The 19,265-nt window shown below is 40.6% G+C and overlaps 7 protein-coding genes across 11 annotated transcripts; 3 read left to right on the forward strand and 4 right to left on the reverse strand.

The window, feature by feature from the left end:
• Nucleotides 1–50: 50 nt before the first annotated feature.
• On the forward strand, nucleotides 51–18,197 carry LOC108599622 (kelch-like protein diablo). Of its 3 annotated transcripts, XR_001915157.1 has the most exons (7): nucleotides 51–379; nucleotides 715–1,536; nucleotides 1,605–2,296; nucleotides 2,359–2,548; nucleotides 2,612–3,058; nucleotides 5,202–5,204; nucleotides 18,187–18,197. XR_001915157.1 is itself a non-coding variant. In XM_017986582.1 (6 exons), exons 2-6 carry the CDS (start codon nucleotides 769–771, stop codon nucleotides 2,935–2,937), a joined length of 1,863 nt encoding a protein of 620 aa, XP_017842071.1. In that variant the 5' UTR covers nucleotides 52–379; nucleotides 715–768; the 3' UTR covers nucleotides 2,938–3,839. The 3 variants fall into 3 exon arrangements, 2 of the variants coding, with proteins under 2 accessions (XP_017842070.1, XP_017842071.1); XM_017986582.1 differs by lacking the exons at nucleotides 5,202–5,204; nucleotides 18,187–18,197 and having other exon boundaries at nucleotides 52–379; nucleotides 2,612–2,799; nucleotides 2,913–3,839; XM_017986581.1 differs by lacking the exons at nucleotides 5,202–5,204; nucleotides 18,187–18,197 and having other exon boundaries at nucleotides 2,612–3,839.
• Nucleotides 4,664–5,509, forward strand: LOC108598088 (gastrula zinc finger protein XlCGF7.1-like). The gene has a single exon (XM_017984702.1). The coding sequence runs from the start codon at nucleotides 4,664–4,666 to the stop codon at nucleotides 5,507–5,509; it is 846 nt and encodes a 281-aa protein (XP_017840191.1).
• Nucleotides 5,695–7,624, reverse strand: LOC108598089 (probable ATP-dependent RNA helicase DDX52). The gene is made up of 3 exons (XM_017984703.1): nucleotides 7,537–7,624; nucleotides 6,104–7,482; nucleotides 5,695–6,043 (listed from the first exon to the last, which is right to left on the reverse strand). The coding sequence occupies exons 1-3, from the start codon at nucleotides 7,597–7,599 to the stop codon at nucleotides 5,695–5,697; spliced, it is 1,791 nt and encodes a 596-aa protein (XP_017840192.1). The 5' UTR covers nucleotides 7,600–7,624.
• On the reverse strand, nucleotides 7,680–9,250 carry LOC108599626. The gene is made up of 2 exons (XM_017986588.1): nucleotides 8,739–9,250; nucleotides 7,680–8,686 (listed from the first exon to the last, which is right to left on the reverse strand). The coding sequence occupies exons 1-2, from the start codon at nucleotides 9,090–9,092 to the stop codon at nucleotides 7,796–7,798; spliced, it is 1,245 nt and encodes a 414-aa protein (XP_017842077.1). The 5' UTR covers nucleotides 9,093–9,250; the 3' UTR covers nucleotides 7,680–7,795.
• On the reverse strand, nucleotides 9,293–11,673 carry LOC108599624 (arylsulfatase B). Of its 2 annotated transcripts, none has more exons than XM_017986583.1 (5): nucleotides 11,504–11,673; nucleotides 11,291–11,450; nucleotides 10,438–10,923; nucleotides 9,483–10,379; nucleotides 9,293–9,422 (listed from the first exon to the last, which is right to left on the reverse strand). In XM_017986583.1, exons 1-5 carry the CDS (start codon nucleotides 11,624–11,626, stop codon nucleotides 9,361–9,363), a joined length of 1,728 nt encoding a protein of 575 aa, XP_017842072.1. In that variant the 5' UTR covers nucleotides 11,627–11,673; the 3' UTR covers nucleotides 9,293–9,360. The 2 variants fall into 2 exon arrangements, with proteins under 2 accessions (XP_017842072.1, XP_017842073.1); XM_017986584.1 differs by having other exon boundaries at nucleotides 11,291–11,433; nucleotides 11,504–11,526.
• On the forward strand, nucleotides 12,515–13,464 carry LOC108599627 (ubiquitin thioesterase otubain-like). Its single transcript, XM_017986589.1, has 3 exons — nucleotides 12,515–12,619; nucleotides 12,678–12,977; nucleotides 13,032–13,464. Exons 1-3 carry the CDS (start codon nucleotides 12,545–12,547, stop codon nucleotides 13,440–13,442), a joined length of 786 nt encoding a protein of 261 aa, XP_017842078.1. The 5' UTR covers nucleotides 12,515–12,544; the 3' UTR covers nucleotides 13,443–13,464.
• LOC108599625 (battenin) lies at nucleotides 13,694–17,231 on the reverse strand. 2 transcript variants are annotated; one of them, XM_017986586.1, is made up of 6 exons: nucleotides 17,216–17,231; nucleotides 15,017–15,243; nucleotides 14,826–14,956; nucleotides 14,602–14,760; nucleotides 14,210–14,543; nucleotides 13,694–14,149 (listed from the first exon to the last, which is right to left on the reverse strand). In XM_017986586.1, exons 2-6 carry the CDS (start codon nucleotides 15,227–15,229, stop codon nucleotides 13,715–13,717), a joined length of 1,272 nt encoding a protein of 423 aa, XP_017842075.1. In that variant the 5' UTR covers nucleotides 15,230–15,243; nucleotides 17,216–17,231; the 3' UTR covers nucleotides 13,694–13,714. The 2 variants fall into 2 exon arrangements, with proteins under 2 accessions (XP_017842075.1, XP_017842074.1); XM_017986585.1 differs by having other exon boundaries at nucleotides 17,067–17,227.
• Nucleotides 18,198–19,265: the final 1,068 nt, after the last annotated feature.

The following is a 19,265-nucleotide window of genomic DNA, read 5'->3' on the forward strand; positions in this document are numbered from 1 at the left end:
GTCGATAATAAATAGCCAGGGCTGCAAATTGACATATAATAACGAGAAGCTTCTGATGAAAATATTGTGAAAAATTGTGTTTAGTGTGAAAAAATGTGCTAAGACTATATTAAATAATGAATTTACATAAATAATTCAAGTGTATGGTGACACACACTACAAAATACATTAAATACAGTGTTTCTGCTTCGATTTTTAACATCAGAGGACAAAGTAACTTCAGCTGCATGGCAACATATTTTGCGTTGAAATAAGTGCAAGCAAATATTTGGCACAAATGTCATATTAGGCAAGCAGCAAAATTGCATTTTCGAACATTTCCACCTGCACCTGGTTTCCGTGGACGTGCTTTGGATCCGTGGATAACAGAGACGCAAAGGTATTAAGATTAAGACCACATAACTAGAGATGGGACCGTGACCATGAGTGGATCACGCCCTAATACAAAATAGATATTTGTTTAAACACGTTAAAATGAGAACATATAATTTTATGTAAGTTAGAGATTTCTCGTAAATTTTGTAACATGGATTATTGATGTGTGATCCGATTTTACCTATTGTCTGCCAGTCACGCACACATCTCAATATTTATGGCAATTGTGTGAGTCTGTGGGCGAGAGTCGCAATAGCAACTGAAGGCGTTAAGTTACCTTTTTTGCTCACTTGCTTTTTATACGTACGTTCTTCTCTTTTTTCGCCCTTGTCGCTCTAGATAGACGCCGTGTGGGGTTGGGCATCCGCCCCGCTGCGCTTAGCGGCGAATAGAATGGGCGATCCTCTACTGCCAGGCTCCACCGGGCTAGCAAGTGGCGCAATTGGCACCACTGCTGGTTCCGGGACGTCAGTCACAGGAATTGCCAGCAACGGCAACAGCGGCGCTGACCGACCACCATCGCCAGCACGACTTACCCATACATCTGAAAAACATCCAAAGGTAACACTTACTGAGCTTAACATGTTGCGCCGGCACCGCGAACTTTGTGACGTAGTGCTTAATGTAGGCGGACGCAAGATTTTTGCCCATCGCGTCATACTTAGTGCATGCAGCTCCTATTTCTGTGCCATGTTCACTGGCGAGCTAGAGGAGTCGCGCCAAACGGAGGTAACCATACGCGACATTGACGAGAACGCCATGGAGCTACTGATTGATTTTTGCTACACCGCCCACATTATTGTGGAGGAGTCCAATGTGCAGACATTACTACCAGCCGCCTGCCTGTTGCAGCTGGTCGAGATTCAGGACATCTGCTGTGAGTTTCTCAAGCGTCAACTCGATCCAACAAACTGTCTAGGCATACGCGCCTTCGCCGATACACACTCCTGCCGCGAGCTTTTGCGCATTGCCGACAAGTTCACTCAGCACAACTTCCAAGAGGTCATGGAGAGCGAGGAGTTTTTACTGCTGCCCGTTGGCCAACTGGTAGACATTATATGCAGCGATGAGCTTAATGTACGCAGCGAGGAGCAGGTCTTCAATGCAGTCATGTCCTGGCTTAAATACAATGTTGCCGAACGGCGACAGCACTTGGCTCAGGTTTGTTGCTTTTATATTTAATACAAGTCCGAAAAAAGATTAACACCATTTTGAATTGTGATTTGCAGGTGCTACAACATGTGCGCTTGCCACTGCTCTCGCCCAAGTTTTTGGTGGGCACTGTGGGCTCCGATCTCCTGGTGCGCTCAGACGAGGCCTGTCGCGATCTAGTCGATGAGGCCAAGAACTATTTGCTACTTCCACAAGAGCGTCCCTTGATGCAAGGTCCACGCACCCGTCCACGAAAACCCACGCGACGCGGAGAAGTGCTCTTTGCCGTAGGTGGCTGGTGCTCTGGCGATGCCATTGCATCTGTCGAGCGCTTTGATCCGCAGACAAACGACTGGAAGATGGTGGCCCCCATGAGCAAGCGTCGCTGCGGCGTTGGCGTTGCCGTTTTGAATGACCTACTTTACGCAGTTGGTGGCCATGATGGCCAAAGCTATTTAAACAGCATTGAGCGTTATGATCCGCAGACAAATCAATGGTCTTGCGATGTGGCACCTACAACCTCATGCCGCACCAGCGTCGGTGTGGCCGTGCTTGATGGCTTCTTGTATGCAGTAGGAGGTCAGGATGGCGTGCAATGTCTAAATCATGTAGAGCGCTATGATCCCAAGGAGAACAAATGGTCCAAGGTGGCACCGATGACCACTCGCCGTTTGGGCGTCGCAGTTGCCGTTCTCAACGGCCATCTTTATGCCATTGGCGGGTCCGATGGGCAATGCCCACTTAACACCGTCGAACGCTACGATCCAAGGTAAGTTCTGCCATAGTTTGATGCTTCTGACTCACTTTAAATGTTTTGTAAATTCATTCCAGACAAAACAAATGGGTTGCTGTTAATCCCATGTCCACGCGCCGCAAGCATTTGGGCTGTGCCGTTTTTAATAATTTCATTTATGCCGTTGGTGGCCGCGACGACTGTATGGAGCTGTCCTCCGCCGAGCGCTACAATCCTATCACCAACACTTGGAGCCCCATTGTGGCAATGACCTCACGGCGCAGCGGCGTAATTAGACACTGAGCGTTGCATTCTAAAAGTTATTAAAATAATATTTATTGTTTCTTGCAGGTTGGCCTGGCCGTAGTTAATGGTCAGCTGTACGCCGTGGGTGGCTTTGATGGCTCGGCTTATTTGAAGACTATTGAGGTGTACGATCCGGAGACTAATCAATGGCGCCTCTGCGGCTGCATGAACTATCGCCGCTTGGGCGGTGGCGTTGGCGTTATGCGTGCCCCGCAGACTGAGAATTATATGTGGTGCGACAAAAATTTTAGACAGACTAATTCCTAAGTTAATGCTTCGAATATAATGGCATTTTCCTCTGTATTCATCTTGTACACACCATACACCACGAACACACAATATATAGGATACGCAAGGACTCGGTTGTCTGATGGGGAGCGAAGCCGTCAGCGCTGCCATCGCTAAGGTTGCCGCTGCCGCATTTCTACTGATTTATCCGTTAGACCACTAGCAGAACTCAAGCAACAAATCGAAGCCAAATTTTTTCCAGCGGTTCAAAGTTGAAAAATCAATATAAAACAAATTTGTATTATTAATTGTTAATTGTTTTATTTGGTAGCCCATAGAAAAAAATGTTCGTTGTGTCACGCGCTTTTAACATATATGCATAGAGTTAGTTAATATCCGATAAATATACTTATATATCTTTAACAAATATATTTATATAAACATATGCATATGCTAAACATGTACTGTAATATCTCATAAGCGACTAACGAAAACACTAAATATTCGCTGTAAAAAAACTGTTAAAATTTCATGGAAATTTCTGACATGCCTTTTCTCAAAAAAAAAAGAAGAAGAAAAAAAACACTTAATGTGAAATTCTCGAAAAAGATCAAATACAATTAAAATATTTAAACTAGATGTGCTAATTAATTCAATACAACTAGAAAATAGTCATTAGTGAATAAGTGCTAAAACTTAAAGTGAAATTTATAAACCATAAATATTGCTTAAAATGATTTATTTAGACTAACCAGCAATGCTGAATCTCATTACAAAGCTCGAAGAACAGCTTATAATACAGCTTCAATGAATCAATAAAGAAAATTAAATTCATAACTGTTAGGTCTAAGTAAAATTTACAAATATTATATGTAAGATCAAATGTTGTGGAGTTAAAAGATTTTTCCCTGCCTATGAAACCCTCTCGAAATTGAAATTTCTGCAAGAACATAACATTTAGAAAGTTAATAGGCGTTTGTGCATTATTCTATTTATTATTTGTTGATTTATTAACGCATCTATATATTTATACATGTTTCATTATTTATTCCTCATTTATATCAACAATTTTTAAATCACTGCATATTAATACATAATCGAAATGTTGTTAACCTAAAGCAAATGATACAAAGTCTTTGCTTCAATATAAATTATAAGAATAGCATTTAACTTAAAAAAAAAAACAAAAAACATTACTTGTATGTTTAGACTTGAATAAGGAGCAACAAAATATACACACACATTTTAATTATATGACTAATGTAACTGTGTGCACATTTGAGGATTAAACTAATGAATAAAATCGTATTCACAATAAAAGCATACATACTATGTGTAAGAAAATATACATATGCATAATAAAAATATCAAAACTGGATACAAAATATGACTTTTACTTGTCACCATATAAATCGATGCTATTTCATGAAGCTAAAATCATCATTGCTCAAAAATTCAAAACTGCGCGCACCTTACATTACGATATACTCCCATCTCTGGAAAAACTATCGATAAACGGAAGCCGAACAGTTTTATCTTTTCTTGACAGTATTTTTGTCAATATACATACATACATATAAATAATTGGATCAAACATCTATGCAAGCGAGCGAAATGGCTCAACTATGTCGCCTGTGCCTTGCTCAAACGACCATTCAACTGGATATTTTCACGAAAAGAATTGAGTTTTGCGAAGAAACTTATGCCGAAATAATGAACAAGTTTCTGGAACACAAAGTGGGCGCAGATGACCAGTTGCCGAAAACAATATGCGAGCCGTGTTCAGCAGAAGTACTTCAAGTATATCGCTTTAAAAGCAAATGCGAGCGAAGCTACAAACTACTAATAGAACAGCTACAAAGTACTAAAATGGAACTCTTGGAGGAGGATGCCAATGCGGTTTGCGACTCGCTGCTTGAGGAGGATTGGGATATACTTAAAAAAGTGTGTAATGGCACAGCCATTAAATGCGAACCTAAAGAACAGCAGGAAGAAAGCAACCATTTTGAGTCAAGTCTGGACTTCTCCACGGTGGAGGAGTCCTGTACATTGAGACGCTATCCGGTGCGTCTGTCTCGCAGTAAAAGGAATGAGCAATCAACTCAGGCGAGTCAAATCACTACTCAGTCCTCGCAAAATAAGACTCAATCTATGAAGAGTCTCTTTCATTGCTCGGATTGCTCAGGATTTTTTAATAGCAATCACAATCTGCAGGCACATAAACCCTTGTGCAAGCGCAAACGTTCTTACGCATGTCATCTTTGCTGCAAGTACTTTACCCAAAGCCATCATCTAAGAGATCACTTACTTGTGCACGCCGGCGAGCGCCCACACAAGTGCGCCCACTGCCCTAGATCTTTTATTCAGAAGTCGAATCTGCAAGCCCATATACATATACATACGGGAGAGAGTCCATACAAGTGTAACGATTGTGAAAAGACCTATGCCCGAAACTATGATCTCAAAGTTCATATGCATGTTCATCAAGTAAAGCGTCCTTATCCGTGCAGTCTCTGCTCAAAGGGTTTCCTTCGACGCAGAGATCTTGTGAGACATATACGCGTTCACACCGGCGATCAACCGTATAAATGTACCCAGTGCCCGATGACTTTTTCCAGAAAGGATCAACTCAACATCCATATATCAACATATCACACTAATGAGAACAGTAAATCGCCGCCGGTGCGTAGAACGAGATTGAGGGCAAAGAATTGAGGTTCATTGAAATAAATCAGTATTAACAAATTTTATATCAATTCTTATAATAAACTTAGCTTCTTTTTTCAAAAATTAAGTTATTTAGCCGGAATCATTCATAATAAACTTAGCAAGTTAAGAATTCGTTATTTAATGTTGTTTTATTTGTTATTAAATATTTAATAGAATTTGAAAAACTACTATCATTTATTTTTATTTTTGGCACCCTTGGGCTTCGTTTTACCAGCGGCTTGACCATTCATTTGCTTTTTAATATTTGTCAGCTTTTTCAATTTACTATCAATAGTCAAGTCTTTACTTGGCTGACTTTTCTTGTTTTTCTGTTTGAGGACCTTTTCTGTTTTCTCTGCCTTGGAAAGTTTTGTGTTTTTTATAAGTGGCGTTGGCAGTTCAGGTCGCAGCTTGGTTGATATATCCTCACGATCCAACGGCTTTTTGGCTCGCATTTTGGCCTCCGATTTCCGAACTTTTTTCATTTGTAGCATGTATTCCGGCACGACCCCACCAGAGTTTTGGATGATTTGAGCGATGCTAACAAAATAAGAAAATTTTATTATCTGTATTCATTAATGGGCTTAGAGCATTGTATACCTTCTTAGATTGGCTGTGTCGTCCTGCGTAAAGAAGGTAATAGCACGGCCTGCTCGACCTGCACGTCCAGTGCGTCCTATGCGATGTATATACGAAATAGTAGTGGGCGGAAAATCGTAGTTGATGACTAGATTAACACCCTTGAAGTCCATGCCGCGTCCCATGAGCTCCGTGCAGATAAGCACCCAGATGTGACCCTCGCGAAAGGCACGTACACAGTTGTCTCGTTGATGCTGCGTGCGCTCTGCATGTATAACGTCTACATTGATGCCGTCATATAGCAGCTCTTCGAATAGCTGCTTGGCACGATCTTTGCTTTGCACAAACACCAACACCGGTGGTTGTAGTCCCTGTCGCACTAGCTCTCGAATTGCCAGCAATTTGCCACTCTCCGTGCCCACAAATAACAGCTCCTGCTGCACTGTGTCCGTAGCGCTGTTCTGCACGCCAATCGTAACGCGCACCAAATTCTTAAGATGACGCAACGCCCACTTGGCCACTGGCACTGTGTAGGTGGCACTAAAGAAGGCTACTCGATTCTGTGGATTTGTGCAGGCCGCATATATATCATCGAGTTGCTCCTTAAAGTTGTTCTGACCCTCCTCCATGAGACGATCTGCTTCATCCAACACGAACCACTCGACACACTTTAAGTCCAGCAGTGGCGGCTGCTGCTGCAACAGAAAACGCACTCGATTTGGTGTAGATATCAGTATATCATACTTTTGCTTGCACTCGGGTCCATATTGCTGACGCGCCTCGCTCACTTTGCTTATGAAGTGCGTGCGCAATCCCGTTGACTTGGTCAGCTCCATACATTCGCGATATATTTGCTGCGCTAGCTCACGCGTCGGCGCCAGCACCAGGGCCCGCAGTCCTGACGTCTTGTGGATGCGCAGTCCATTGATGATAGGCGTAAGGAAAGCTAGAGTTTTACCCGACCCGGTAGGAGCGCAGGCCATGAGTGCGCGATTTTTGAGCAGAATGGGTAGTGCCTGCATTTGAATAGGTGTCGGTTGTGGAAAACCACGGGACAACAGATTTTCCTGCAAACGCGGCAGCAGCTTGTAGTCTGGCTTATTTAGCTCATCAAAGGTAGTTATGGGAGCTGGCACATCCTTTCCTAATACAGTTATATTGTGCTGCTTACGCAGCGCATTAACATGTTCAGTCCGTTGCGCCTGCTCCACCTGCTCAGCTGACAATTGTTTTTTGGCCTTTTTACGTTTTGACTCATTTGTCTTCACACCAGTAGGATCAGACAGCAATCGGAATTCACTGGCAGGTTGGTTTTCCTCCTCTTTTTTAGGTAATCTAGCTAGATTGGTCTGCGGCGTTTCTTCCTTTATTATATTTTGTGTTTTGGGTATTGGTGCCGACTGTAATGTAGATTTGTTTAATTAAATGTGCTTCATTGTTATGCAGACACATACTTCACGCTTTCTGGTAAATCGCACGCCGGCCGTTAATTGTTTAAAAATATCAAAGGTGTCCATTTTATTTATAAGCTATTTATTTATATTTTTATATTTATATGAAATTAAAGTTGTTCACACGTGCATTTGTTTGGTTTTTGTGGCAGAGTTGCCACCACGCCCAACTGAAAGCACGTCGATTAAAAATTATCGATGGGAATGTATTTAAAATTAGGTGCGTATTTTAAAAAGTTAAGTAAGTGTAATTCATATTAGATTAATCGTCATGTTCGCTGTTAACTACCGCATCCAGTAGCTCGACGCGTCTTCTTAATCCTTTTACATCTTTTTCACTTCCCTTATGAACAGAAACTGTGCCGCCCCAGCTAAATGTATGTTGTCCAATATCCAAATAGTCGTCCTGATTTTCAATGCACAGATTATGCATGGCACAGATGCTCTCCACAATGAGGCGCACCTCGTTCAAATCACGCGCTTCCAAAGCATAGAGTGTATTAAAGCGTCTTGACAAAGTGTCCAGCACATTGTCGGCTAGCTGATAGGCCGGCTCTAGCAGGCTATTGAAAATGGCATCCTTCCGAAAGCACTCTGCCTCGATGGGTCGTATTAAGTATGACTTTAATGGAAAGCTATTGCTGCCAATGAGATAGCTACCAGCTGGCATAGTGCGCGGATTAAGAGCGAGTGTTTGACCAATGGGCGACTCCTCAAATGTGTAGTCCTGCTCCAGTTCCACATAGCAGTCGATAATTTTGTGCTCTGCATTGCAAATCAGCTGCATCACAACTGCCACTTCAGCATGCTCACACTCCAGGAAGACTTCGATACGCTTCAGCGCAATTATACCAAATAGTTCTTTGAAACAGCTGAGCTTCGCCAAATTTTGGAACCCGATCAAGGTTTGCTGTTGCGCTTGTATCGAGTTGGGCCACTTAATAAAGCTCTCATAGTGGTCTGAGACAATATGCCAAAAGCTGCGCACAACCTGCTGGCACACAGACCAGGGAAACTGAAATTTGCGTGCTATTTCTTCAAAATGCTCATCCGTGCACAATTTCCACAAAGCCAGCGAGACGGTCGTCTGTGGGGTGGGCGATCCAGGCAGAGCGTTTCTTTTTAAAATTTCCTCCAGAGCTTGGTGTATTTTCTGCAAGACAAAAGTTATCGATTGCTTTTTTCATTGTGTACACTTTACTTGCCAAAAATGAAAGTTTGCGCATATGCAAAAAGGATTCAAACTGTGTGTCCACATAGCGATGCAATAGATTGAGCTCGGCATATTTCCATTCTAGTTTTGGTGCTTTGACAGGAGGCATAGATTTTTGTGGCTCCTGCGCTGCAGCAGTGTTCTCGCCGCTCCTCTTCTTGCGCTTTTGTTTTGTCTTTCGCTGGGACATCATCATTGCAAAGATTTCTGCTTCATCATCATCACTGACATCAAGCAGTGGAAATTTGCTGCCAGTGTCGCTCTTGCTGTTTCTAGATTGTTGATCAATTAGTAAGTCCTTGCTAATAATGGTGGCTATATTTGCCAAGACGGCACGCTCTTCCATGATGGCTGCTGTACTGTCTGTGTCTATCTTTCCACCCTCTTTTTAACACAACTTCCACCCCTCAGCAAACTTGCATTCACATCAGCTGATTTTGTAAAGTGCCGATTTGTTGCACTTTGATTTTACACACTTCAACTTTATTTATATTCTTAACAGTTATTGATTAAAATATAGATATATTTAAGTTTAAGTTAATTGACAATTAGAGCAGCATTATAGGCGGCCAAATTATCGAGTAATCGAAGTTGTTTTGCTATTGTAATCGCATTTAAAATTGACCGCCCCAAATAGATTCGCAGGGGTTTCCATTATAATCGCATACGAGCGGCACTGCAAATATATAACGTTCATTTTTTTGAATAATATAAAATGAAATACAATATTTTTTACCTGACTCCTGCTTTATCACATCGAAGGTCTCCCAAGCGCACTGATGCAGGCTGGGATCTGAATAAGGGGCACTTGGTTGATTGGCAGGAGTCCAGGCGCTTTTCCTCAACTGCTGTACGCGCTGTCGCAGAGCAAGTAAAATCTCCGAGTGCCGCGACGAATAAACTAAATTGTTGCTTTCACATGGATCTACGCTGATGTCAAAGAGGCACTCCTCTATAAGAGCATTGCAACCACGCTGCATGTCTCCACAGCGCACCGTAGCTGATTTTAACTGTGTCTGTATTCTTGCCTGTGTCAAACGTTGAAGATCGTAGTGTGCTAGGGCTTTAGAGACGGGTGAGTTACGTAGCTCGACGGTATAGCGACGATGGCGGGGATCAACTTCATCAAGCTCGCGATAAGTGAGCACCTGATCGTACTGACCCGCCGATGTGGTGCCGTTAACATATTTCCATTGGCCTAACGATAAAGAACTAACGCTCCAAATGTCATCCAGACTATGCAGGATCTCACGTGGCACATGGGGGGCATCCTTGGCCCCCGCCAGCTGTGGCCACAAGTTAATGCCATCCAGTTGCAAAGATTCCGAAAGCTCTATGCCTGCTGCATGTGCCAATGTAGGCAAAAAGTCTCCCACGTAAAAAGGCTGTGTAAACAGCTGGCCACGTGCCTGCAGCAACGGACTCCAAATTGCGCCGGCTACACGCACCCCGCCTTCCCAAGGCGAATTCTTTTGGCCACGCAGAGGCCAGTTGGAGCCGCTGTTGGCAAACATGCCCGCTGAAGGAGCACCATTGTCCGAGTAGAAAATCACAATGCTATTTTCTAGCTGCTCAGCCTTGGCCAATGCGCTAATGATGCGTCCCACGCTGTGATCCAGCCGGGAAACCATTGCTAAATTAAAATGGCTTATTAAATTCATGGCTTAGTCATTGTGTACATTTCAGTTAACCTGCATATTTTCGTCGATTTGGATTCTTAATGTGTTGGAACTTGCCCAATTCCTCTTCTAACGCTTGCAGCGGCTCATCCGCATTGGCAGTGTGCGGCGCCAAGTGACTGAGTACCAAGAACAGTGGCTGTTGCTTCTCCGACTTTTCGTTAATCACACGCTCCGCCTCATTGGTCAGCAAATCGGTCATATAAACGCCACGCTCTGCACACTCTAACTCTAGGTTGCGTCGGAAATCATAGCCCATGCTGTAATTCTTTGGCATTTTTGAGCGCCGCTGATAATAGTCAATGAATCCACCCCAATAGCCATAGTGATAGTCAAAACCACGTTGCGTAGGCGTGTACTCCGACCGTGCGAAGCCCAAATGCCATTTCCCTATTAAATTGGTAGAGTAGCCGGCATCTCTAAATATTTTCGGCATAAGCGTGACATTCAGCGGCAGTCCCCAGGGTTCCTCATTGCTAATTACAAAGTGCTGGGTGCCTGAGAAGATTGTATAATAATAATTTTTAAATTTTAATAGGTCAATGAACTAAACTTAATTTAATACAAACACTGCAATAAAAAGCTGAGCAAATATATTGACGCATTTCCGCGTAAGTAAAAAACGAGAGAGTTTTTTTTCCTGATTTAATTCTGGTTTGGCGCTAACTCAAAAATGTAAATCATTATATCTTTATGATTGTGGGGAATATCGTAATAATATTATTATCTGGTTGATACGATGTGTGACTAACTAACTTTAAATTAACTTTACGTCAATATCTTTACACGAAACTTTCATGCAAATGCGTCGCTATAGTTAATTAAAATTCATAGATTTATTTGTATATGCATGCTGTTGACTTACCTGTGTGTATGGGGTATTTGCCGCTCAGTAGCGAGCTACGGGAGGGTGTACACATAGCAGGTGCATAGAGTCGGTCCAGCAGGCGTCCATGAAAGGCCAATGCATCAATGTTTGGTGTCAAGATCTCGCGTCCACCACGAAAGCTTACATCATCAAAGCCCTATTGTGAAAATATAATATGCTACAGTTATTTCGAAACCGCTCCGTACTTACCATATCATCTGCCATTATAATTATTATATTGGGCAACTTGTTGCTAGTACTATTTGTTGTACTTGCTGTTCCATTTGCCACATGTAGTAAAAGTAAAAGTGTTGATAAGATGACGATGCGCATTTTGGCAAAATAAAATTAATTTGTAGACACCACTCAAGAAAACAACACAACGTTCCTCACAACGTAGCAGCTGCAAAGCGACTGATAAAAACATTTGTAAATAAAAACAAACTTGCTGGCTGCGCTGCGCTCAACAATTAGCAGCTAAAGCTGAACTTAGATTTAGGCGATTGTCGTTGGCACTGTAGTTACGTAGCCGCTTGTAGTCTGTGGCTTGTGGCAATAACTGCACTTAACATAAGCAACCCAAATTTGTTGAGCATTGATTGGCGCCGTTTGTTCAAAACAAAGTTAAATAAAACTAGTTGTGCATTTAAATTGAAAACTTGTGGCGCTCTTTTAGGTCGTGCAGTCGATTGATACATATTTGGCTTATCGATTCTTTTTGAATTCAATACATTTTAAAATAACGGATAAATGCTAAAGTCGTGTGTACGCTGAAAGCTTGAAAGCGAGCTTATCTCAGCAAAGTATCGAACCTGGTTGTGAATAAAAGCTTAAACATTTATGTAAATGAGTATCAGCATTAACTTTAGTATAGTTTTTAGACTGCACGCCAGAATAATTAAAACAGCAACAATTGCTATAATAAGTTTATACATTATATATGATCAGTCTATTTGCTGGTGTGCTGTGTTGCTTATTAATATTTGTTGTATAATTATACCAAACCGCTAACTACAAGTTGTAAAAAACTAGTTTTTATGGTATGGTTCTTGATCTTACAGACTTACTGTTTAGCAATGTCTTTGCAGAGAGCTATGTATGTATTATTTGGCAATATTCAAATTGGTTATAGTTTTTTGATTTATGCTAGTTCTATCCGACATTATTGAAACCCTTTGTCTTTTAAATGACTTTAGTGAGTGACATATTTGTCACATTAGAATAAGTAATTTATTTTTATATAAGGCTAAAATGGATTCTGTGGACTCCACTGATGCCAATCGCGACGATTTAATTTTAAAGCAGCAACGCGAAATCGAAAAGGAGGTAAGAGTTGATTAATTTAATATTCAAATGAGTAAATTATTGTTAATGCTGGTGGCAGATTATAGACTCGACTCCCTTGGTGAGTGAGCAAATGCCAGTTACTTGCTTGACTTCAGAATATAACGGAGATGCGGTGTTTACCGCAAAAATACAGGATTTATCAGGAAAATATAAGTTCATACGACGCACGCGCCCAGATGGCAATTGCTTCTTCAGAGCTTTTGCATATGCGTATTTGGAGTATCTAGTCACACATAGCGCTGCCTATGAATCGTTTTTTAAATTGGCCGAGGCTTCCAAGGACAAGTTGATAACGCTGGGCTTTCCCAGCTTTACTCTAGAGGACTTTCATGGAACTGTCAGTAAATTTGCAACTACCATTAATTAATAACTTAGCTAAATGTTTTGCTAGTTCATGGATGTTGTAAGACGCGTGAGTCCAAGCAATACCGGTGGCAGTGATAAGGTTAAAAATGATTTGCATGTAGTGTTCAATGAGCAGGGCTATTCCGATTATGTTATTGTGTATTTGCGACTGATAACCTCAGGTAAACTTCAAGAGGATGCCGAGTTTTATCAACATTTTATTGAAGGTGATCTCTCCATTGAGGATTTCCGTCACCAAGAAGTTGAGCCCATGTTTAAGGAATCCGATCATATACATATCATAGCCTTATGTGCCGCCTTAGGTGTGGGAGTGCGCGTGGAGTATCTGGACAGAGGCGAAGGTACAGTGAATGCGCACGACTTTCCGGAGGGCGCCGATCCTATGGTTTATCTTATTTACAGACCCGGACATTATGATATACTGTATCCCAAGTGAAATTTCAAATTATGCTTGCGAATTAGAATGTAATTATATATAAAAAAATCGGTTTGTGCATTGCATTGCAAGCTAATTACAAAATTTTAAAAGTTACATGTATGGCTTAAAAGTAATTCAACGGCTTAAATACGCTAAGTTAACAGACGAACTAGCTACAGTCATATACATTGATAATACTACAAAATACAAGCACACACTCTTATTACACATTAGCTATATATTATACAGTTTAAAGGCATAATTCAACCCACTGTGGGTGTTACTGCTGCTCACCAGACGACACTTCGCACCGCAGCGGGCAGTCCGCAGATGGCATTGTGCACGGGTATGGCCAGGAAGCCGGCGAGCGCAATGCCATAAGAGTCCGACTGCACCACCATAGACATGGCGAACTGCTGCCGTCCCGCAGGTATCTCTTTGGACATGCGATAGAATGTGTTCACATAGGCGCCGCCGCCCAGCAGACCCTCCCACAGCACTATGACAAAGACAAGCCAAATGGTGGGCGTGTAGAACCAGATGACTTCGGTCAGGAAGTACGCCACATTGATGAATTGGAATACAGACATTAGCCAGATCTTGTTTAGCTGGAAGATGTTCACAGACGAACGTGATATGAACACGCCGATCTGATAGTCCACATTGAGCCAGCGATATTGCGCAGCCTTGTCCAGGAAGATGTTTTCAAAGTAAACCAGTTCAAACTATAAGAAAGTTAATGTGGCATTAGTTGTTTACCAAATGAACACGACTCTGAGTCATACCAAGCCCTGATTGATGAAGTACTCAAAGAAGTAGACCAGGCATAGAGGTAGCATGTACTTGAACAAATGCTTAATGTAGGACATCTTCTCCTTGAAGCCAACCAGCGGCTTGTCGTCTCTAATGAGCTCCTCAGTCGACTCCACAGCAGTGACAGGCAACACTTGCGGCCGACGCAGCAGCAGCCAGAAGGAGAAAGCTTCAATGGCGGGAAAGATCAGCATGATGAGCATTGTATCACGTGGACTGACATTCAACGAGCGCAACGTGGCATAGCTCAAGGAGCCAATGACACCAGCACCGCCTGTGCCCGATGACCAAGTGGATATGACATTTCTATAGATAAAATAATTAAGTTTGCTGCAAGGCAAAGACTGATTGTAACACAACTCACTTGTTAAAGCGCGACGAATAGGCCAGAAAGGTGGTCTCGCCTATACCACTGCTAGCTGAGGTAATGATCACTCCCAGCAGCGCCATCCACTCCGCATTGGCAAAGCCCACCAACAGAAATCCTGCCGCTGAGCAAGCCACAGCGATGGCTATGCGCACGCTAAAGTCAGAAAATGTAAATAAATATAAATATAAGCTATTATATAAGCTATGAACATTACTTACTTCACCCAGAATGGGAAAAATGGCATCAGTATCTTGACAAACAGCGAGGGCAACACATCCGCCAGCAATATAGCGCCAGTTGATACCAAATGACATTCTCGTCCACTGTCCACATCTTCATTAAACTCTGGCTGTGAATTAAGTATACGCCCTCTATATTGTATGGCTTCATATTTAATATGATTACTTACCTCATCGTTGAACTGCGCTATTATATCATGCGCTGCACTTAACATAACCACGTAACCATAATTATTGCACAAACCCAAGATCCAGTAGGCTGTCAGATCTCGCCATAAGCTGCGATCATGGCGTATGCTGTGTGTAGCACCCGTTGGAGTAACTACTACTTGTGGATTATGTTCGCTGTCCGCCTCAGCTTCCTGCTGCTTGCTGGACGTCATTGTGCTTTAAAGTTCTGTTCAAGTTTAAAATATAAATTAAAACGAGCAATAATAATCTTTACGCTGTTTATATTTTTGGCTATTTGCCAATAATTGTGTTAATTTTAGATTATTTATGATTTATTGTACATTTTCACTACGATTATGTTCCAAAAACAATTACATTGATTCTAATCGTAATTATTCATCTACATTATAGACCAATTATCATACAATTATTTGGCTAAAACGCTCATTATTTATTTGCTCAGTTGCGCGTACCTTTTATTAACTTAATTTTTGATAACTGTTGTTGCTATATAAATTTGTTAGGCTAGACATGTTCGCTGGCGATCTTGATATTGAAAACAATTTCATTGAGCAAGTTCAGCGGAACTGAACTGCAAGTGCTCAAAACGTGTTTCAAATAAATATTCAAGTGATAAAAATATGGCTAAGACTCACAACAAAAGCTGTCTGCTAATATTTGTTTATGCCGTCTGAACAATATTTATTTTATAGCATGAGAAATGCTTTTGACTTTTTATACTTATTAACCTGGCCCAAAAGCTTAGCTCATTGCCACGCACGTCATCAAAGCCAACAATTAGAGAATATTTTTTATTGTGTTAATAAAATATAAAATATTGCATATGGCTACAGGCTGTTTACTTGTATCAACATATACTTTAGTATATAAGTTATTTTGTTGTTTTTTATTGACGCTCTGCCATGCTCGATTGCATAGAAGAGGGAAATAAACTAGCACCGGATATAGCTTATACACCTAACTACAATATATACTATAATCGCTTTTTGGCATTAATTTGGCTTGAGCAAAGTACAACAATTTTATTGTTTATTTGCGATTTGCGATTACCAAAAACTTGTGACTTGCTGCCGTTTCAACAAGATTTTCTACAGAGTGTAAACTGTCGCCCATTGGATCTGCTTTATCTAATTAAATCATTTAGACGCTGCGACACGCTCACTTGCAGTATACCCCAACCATTTGACCTTGTCAATGTTTTAGATTAGCTAAGTAAATGCCCGCCCGTAACCCACGTGTATAGTATAAAAAAATTAGATAAATAAAAAAGTAAAATGCAATAAATTATCAATTGAAATTGCACTAGTGTCACTTGGGATTTACATTCTAACTGTTTGCAATCTGACTCATTAAGCTGTTCACTCTCCCACAGCCGTGTTGTTGACCTACTTGCTGTAAGACTATCCAGCATAAAGCATAAGAATATATATATTTATATGGCAACCTGACGCTCGACCAACTATTCAAAATGCATTTTGAAATCTAAGTTATTGGCATGCGGTAAATTGAGCTTATGATTTCAACATTTGCCTTGGCTTTAAATTTATGACGCAGCTCAATTTATTTTTTTTTTTTTTCACACCAATTTATGTTGCAAGCTCGACAAATGCAAATAGGAAGTTTGTTTCGACAGTTTTGAAAGAAGATATTGTAGTATAAATACAAATCAGCATTATCGAGGTCAGAGGCATAGAATTGAATGAGCTCAGATTCGCAATTTAACCGGTTAACATTTCGAATATTTGAACTATTTTATGTTATATAGGTCTGCTTAGGAATTTTAAACTCGTTTGTGAACTACTTTAACTAATCAGTACAATAGTACATATATTGCTTATTGTTATTTATATATTTTTAGCAAAACTTTTTAAAATACTAATACATTTTTGTCTTAAGACTTTTGTTTTGTTGAAAATTTAATTTGATTTATTTATTTTGTGTAGTGTTTCAAAATACCTTTTCAGGTTTATTTGTATTTTTCACAATTTATAGTTTTGAGCACTTTTTATTCACATAAGCCTTACCCACCCTTGTATATCTTTTCGTAGATCCTTTTTATATATTTCACTTTTTTATTGTGTCTCACATAGAACGGCAAACCCTACCGCTCGCCAAGTCTTAAAGCGATTTGCGCGTTTTCAAGTTCTACGGACGACTGAATCTGAACAAACCCCCACCTGTTTGAGAACCACTAGCGACGACGCCAACGGTATCAGCGACAATAACAGAACGGCGAGCGATGAGCGTCAAAGACCCCTAGCGCTAACAAATCACGCGAATTGCCGAGTAAAAGCAACAACAAGTGCCAAAGTGCCGATCAAGCAGGTAATTAAGCATATAGCCAATAAAATTGTATAAATTAATATATATATAGTATATACGATAACCGCTTAGCGAATCGCTAGCTGTGAATTGCAACTTTCGAGAGAGGGGGCGAGCTGCCCAAGCGGTCGGTTGGGAATATCTCACGTTTTTGTATTTGTTTGTTTTTGTAGCTGAGCCGACTGCATTTTAAAATATATATTATAGCTTATGTACTGCTAAACGCATTGTTGTTGATTGATTGTTAAAGCGTTAAAATACAGTTAAATCGATTGCTGTTGCACGTGTCGTATGCGCGATTTGTTAAGCCGTTAATACAATAGCCTAGAAAGATAAGAAAGCGCTGTTGCCCGACAACTCTCATTTTCAATGTCAACTCAACTCATCTTCAGCCTTGAATATAAAAAAATACAATACAATTTAATCTGTTCTGTGAAATGTCAAAAATAAACTCAACACACAGACTCGTTAAAGTTCATTGGCTTAAATGAAATGAAATGAAAGCTGAGTTAAATATAGCACTCACTCAAGAGAAATACAAGTGCGCGACTTAAAATATGTTTGCTCAATCACCTTAGTTATAGCACGCTTTAAATTTAAGCACTTAAACGTCTGTCAACGTTTTGGTTTAATGCGTGCCAGCATTGAAAATAAACTGAATGTGCTTAGTTCTAGCTAAAACACTTAGGGCTTAATTGACATTATTATCCTTATCAGAGCGATTCGCGGACATAGATTACAAGACGGTTGCAGAGCAATAACAAACCGATAAGATGTCTGTATGTTTGTCTATAAAACACGAGCTGTATAAATCTCAAGATATCAGTCGGAACAGCGAATGGCAACAGTGCTCACAGTTTATGGGCCAATGAAAGTTTTGCCATAAATACCGTAATACTCGTTAGCTATGAAAATGAACTCATGCTAAAAGTATGCCTATAATCATAGTAAAGTGTATTAATCTTTAATATACATGTATTAATGCTAACTACAGTTTTCTACTTTAAATTTAGCAATACCGCGCGCTTATCACGTACATAAACCAAAATCAATTTGAAGCCGCAACCGTGTATGCAACAAGAAATAAGTGTGAAGCATGCAACGTTTAGAGTAGTACACAGTCAACGTACTCAGTAATATTAACTTTATATTTGTATATATTAAGTAGCCGGTAGCTATTTAAAAGAGTCATGAGCATCAGCACCAAATTCATTCTCTTGTGCATGCTTCATACTAGCAGCAATTAATAAATTAAAATTGTGTAGTAGATATTCCAATTTCGTATTTTATGACAATTACTTATTTATCTTTTTCATTATTGGGCGATCCCCAAAGCTTGGCATTGCTTTTAAAAAGTGCAGTACAAATTTAGCTTCAGCATTTTCATTGCATACCCGTAAGGCGCACTTCCATACATATATTAATGGCGATATTATTTATTTTGCATGCCGCTTGAGTAAACTAAATTTGTAATCATACATCATTTTGACCGTTGAGTACACCCGATTCAGCCTACCCATATCTAGGGCGTTTAACCAGCAACATTGCCAAGGGTATGCGCACTTGAGCAAAAGTGCAGACAAATTTAGGAGCGAAAAAAATGTGCAAAACATGTTATTGACAAATTGGAAAACGACATTGCGACATCCAACATGCGGTAGTGAGAGCGTGTTGAAGAGGAAATTGTTGTGGGAAGCTCTGCGGGTAGTTCGATAAAAACAAGTAAATGTAGTAAATAATTTTACAATCAACTGTCAATTGAGCGTCCAAAGTGAAAGAAATTGGAGTAGCAGCTAGCTGCCAGTTTGAGCTGGCTATACCATGTTAACACGACTGTAATTTATCAAATATAATGGAGCATGAGCATGTGGGCTGCATATATGACAAATCTAATTGCGCCACAAG

This window comes from Drosophila busckii, chromosome 3L (genome assembly GCF_011750605.1).
Source record: "Drosophila busckii strain San Diego stock center, stock number 13000-0081.31 chromosome 3L, ASM1175060v1, whole genome shotgun sequence".
Classification (NCBI taxonomy): domain Eukaryota; kingdom Metazoa; phylum Arthropoda; class Insecta; order Diptera; family Drosophilidae; genus Drosophila; species Drosophila busckii.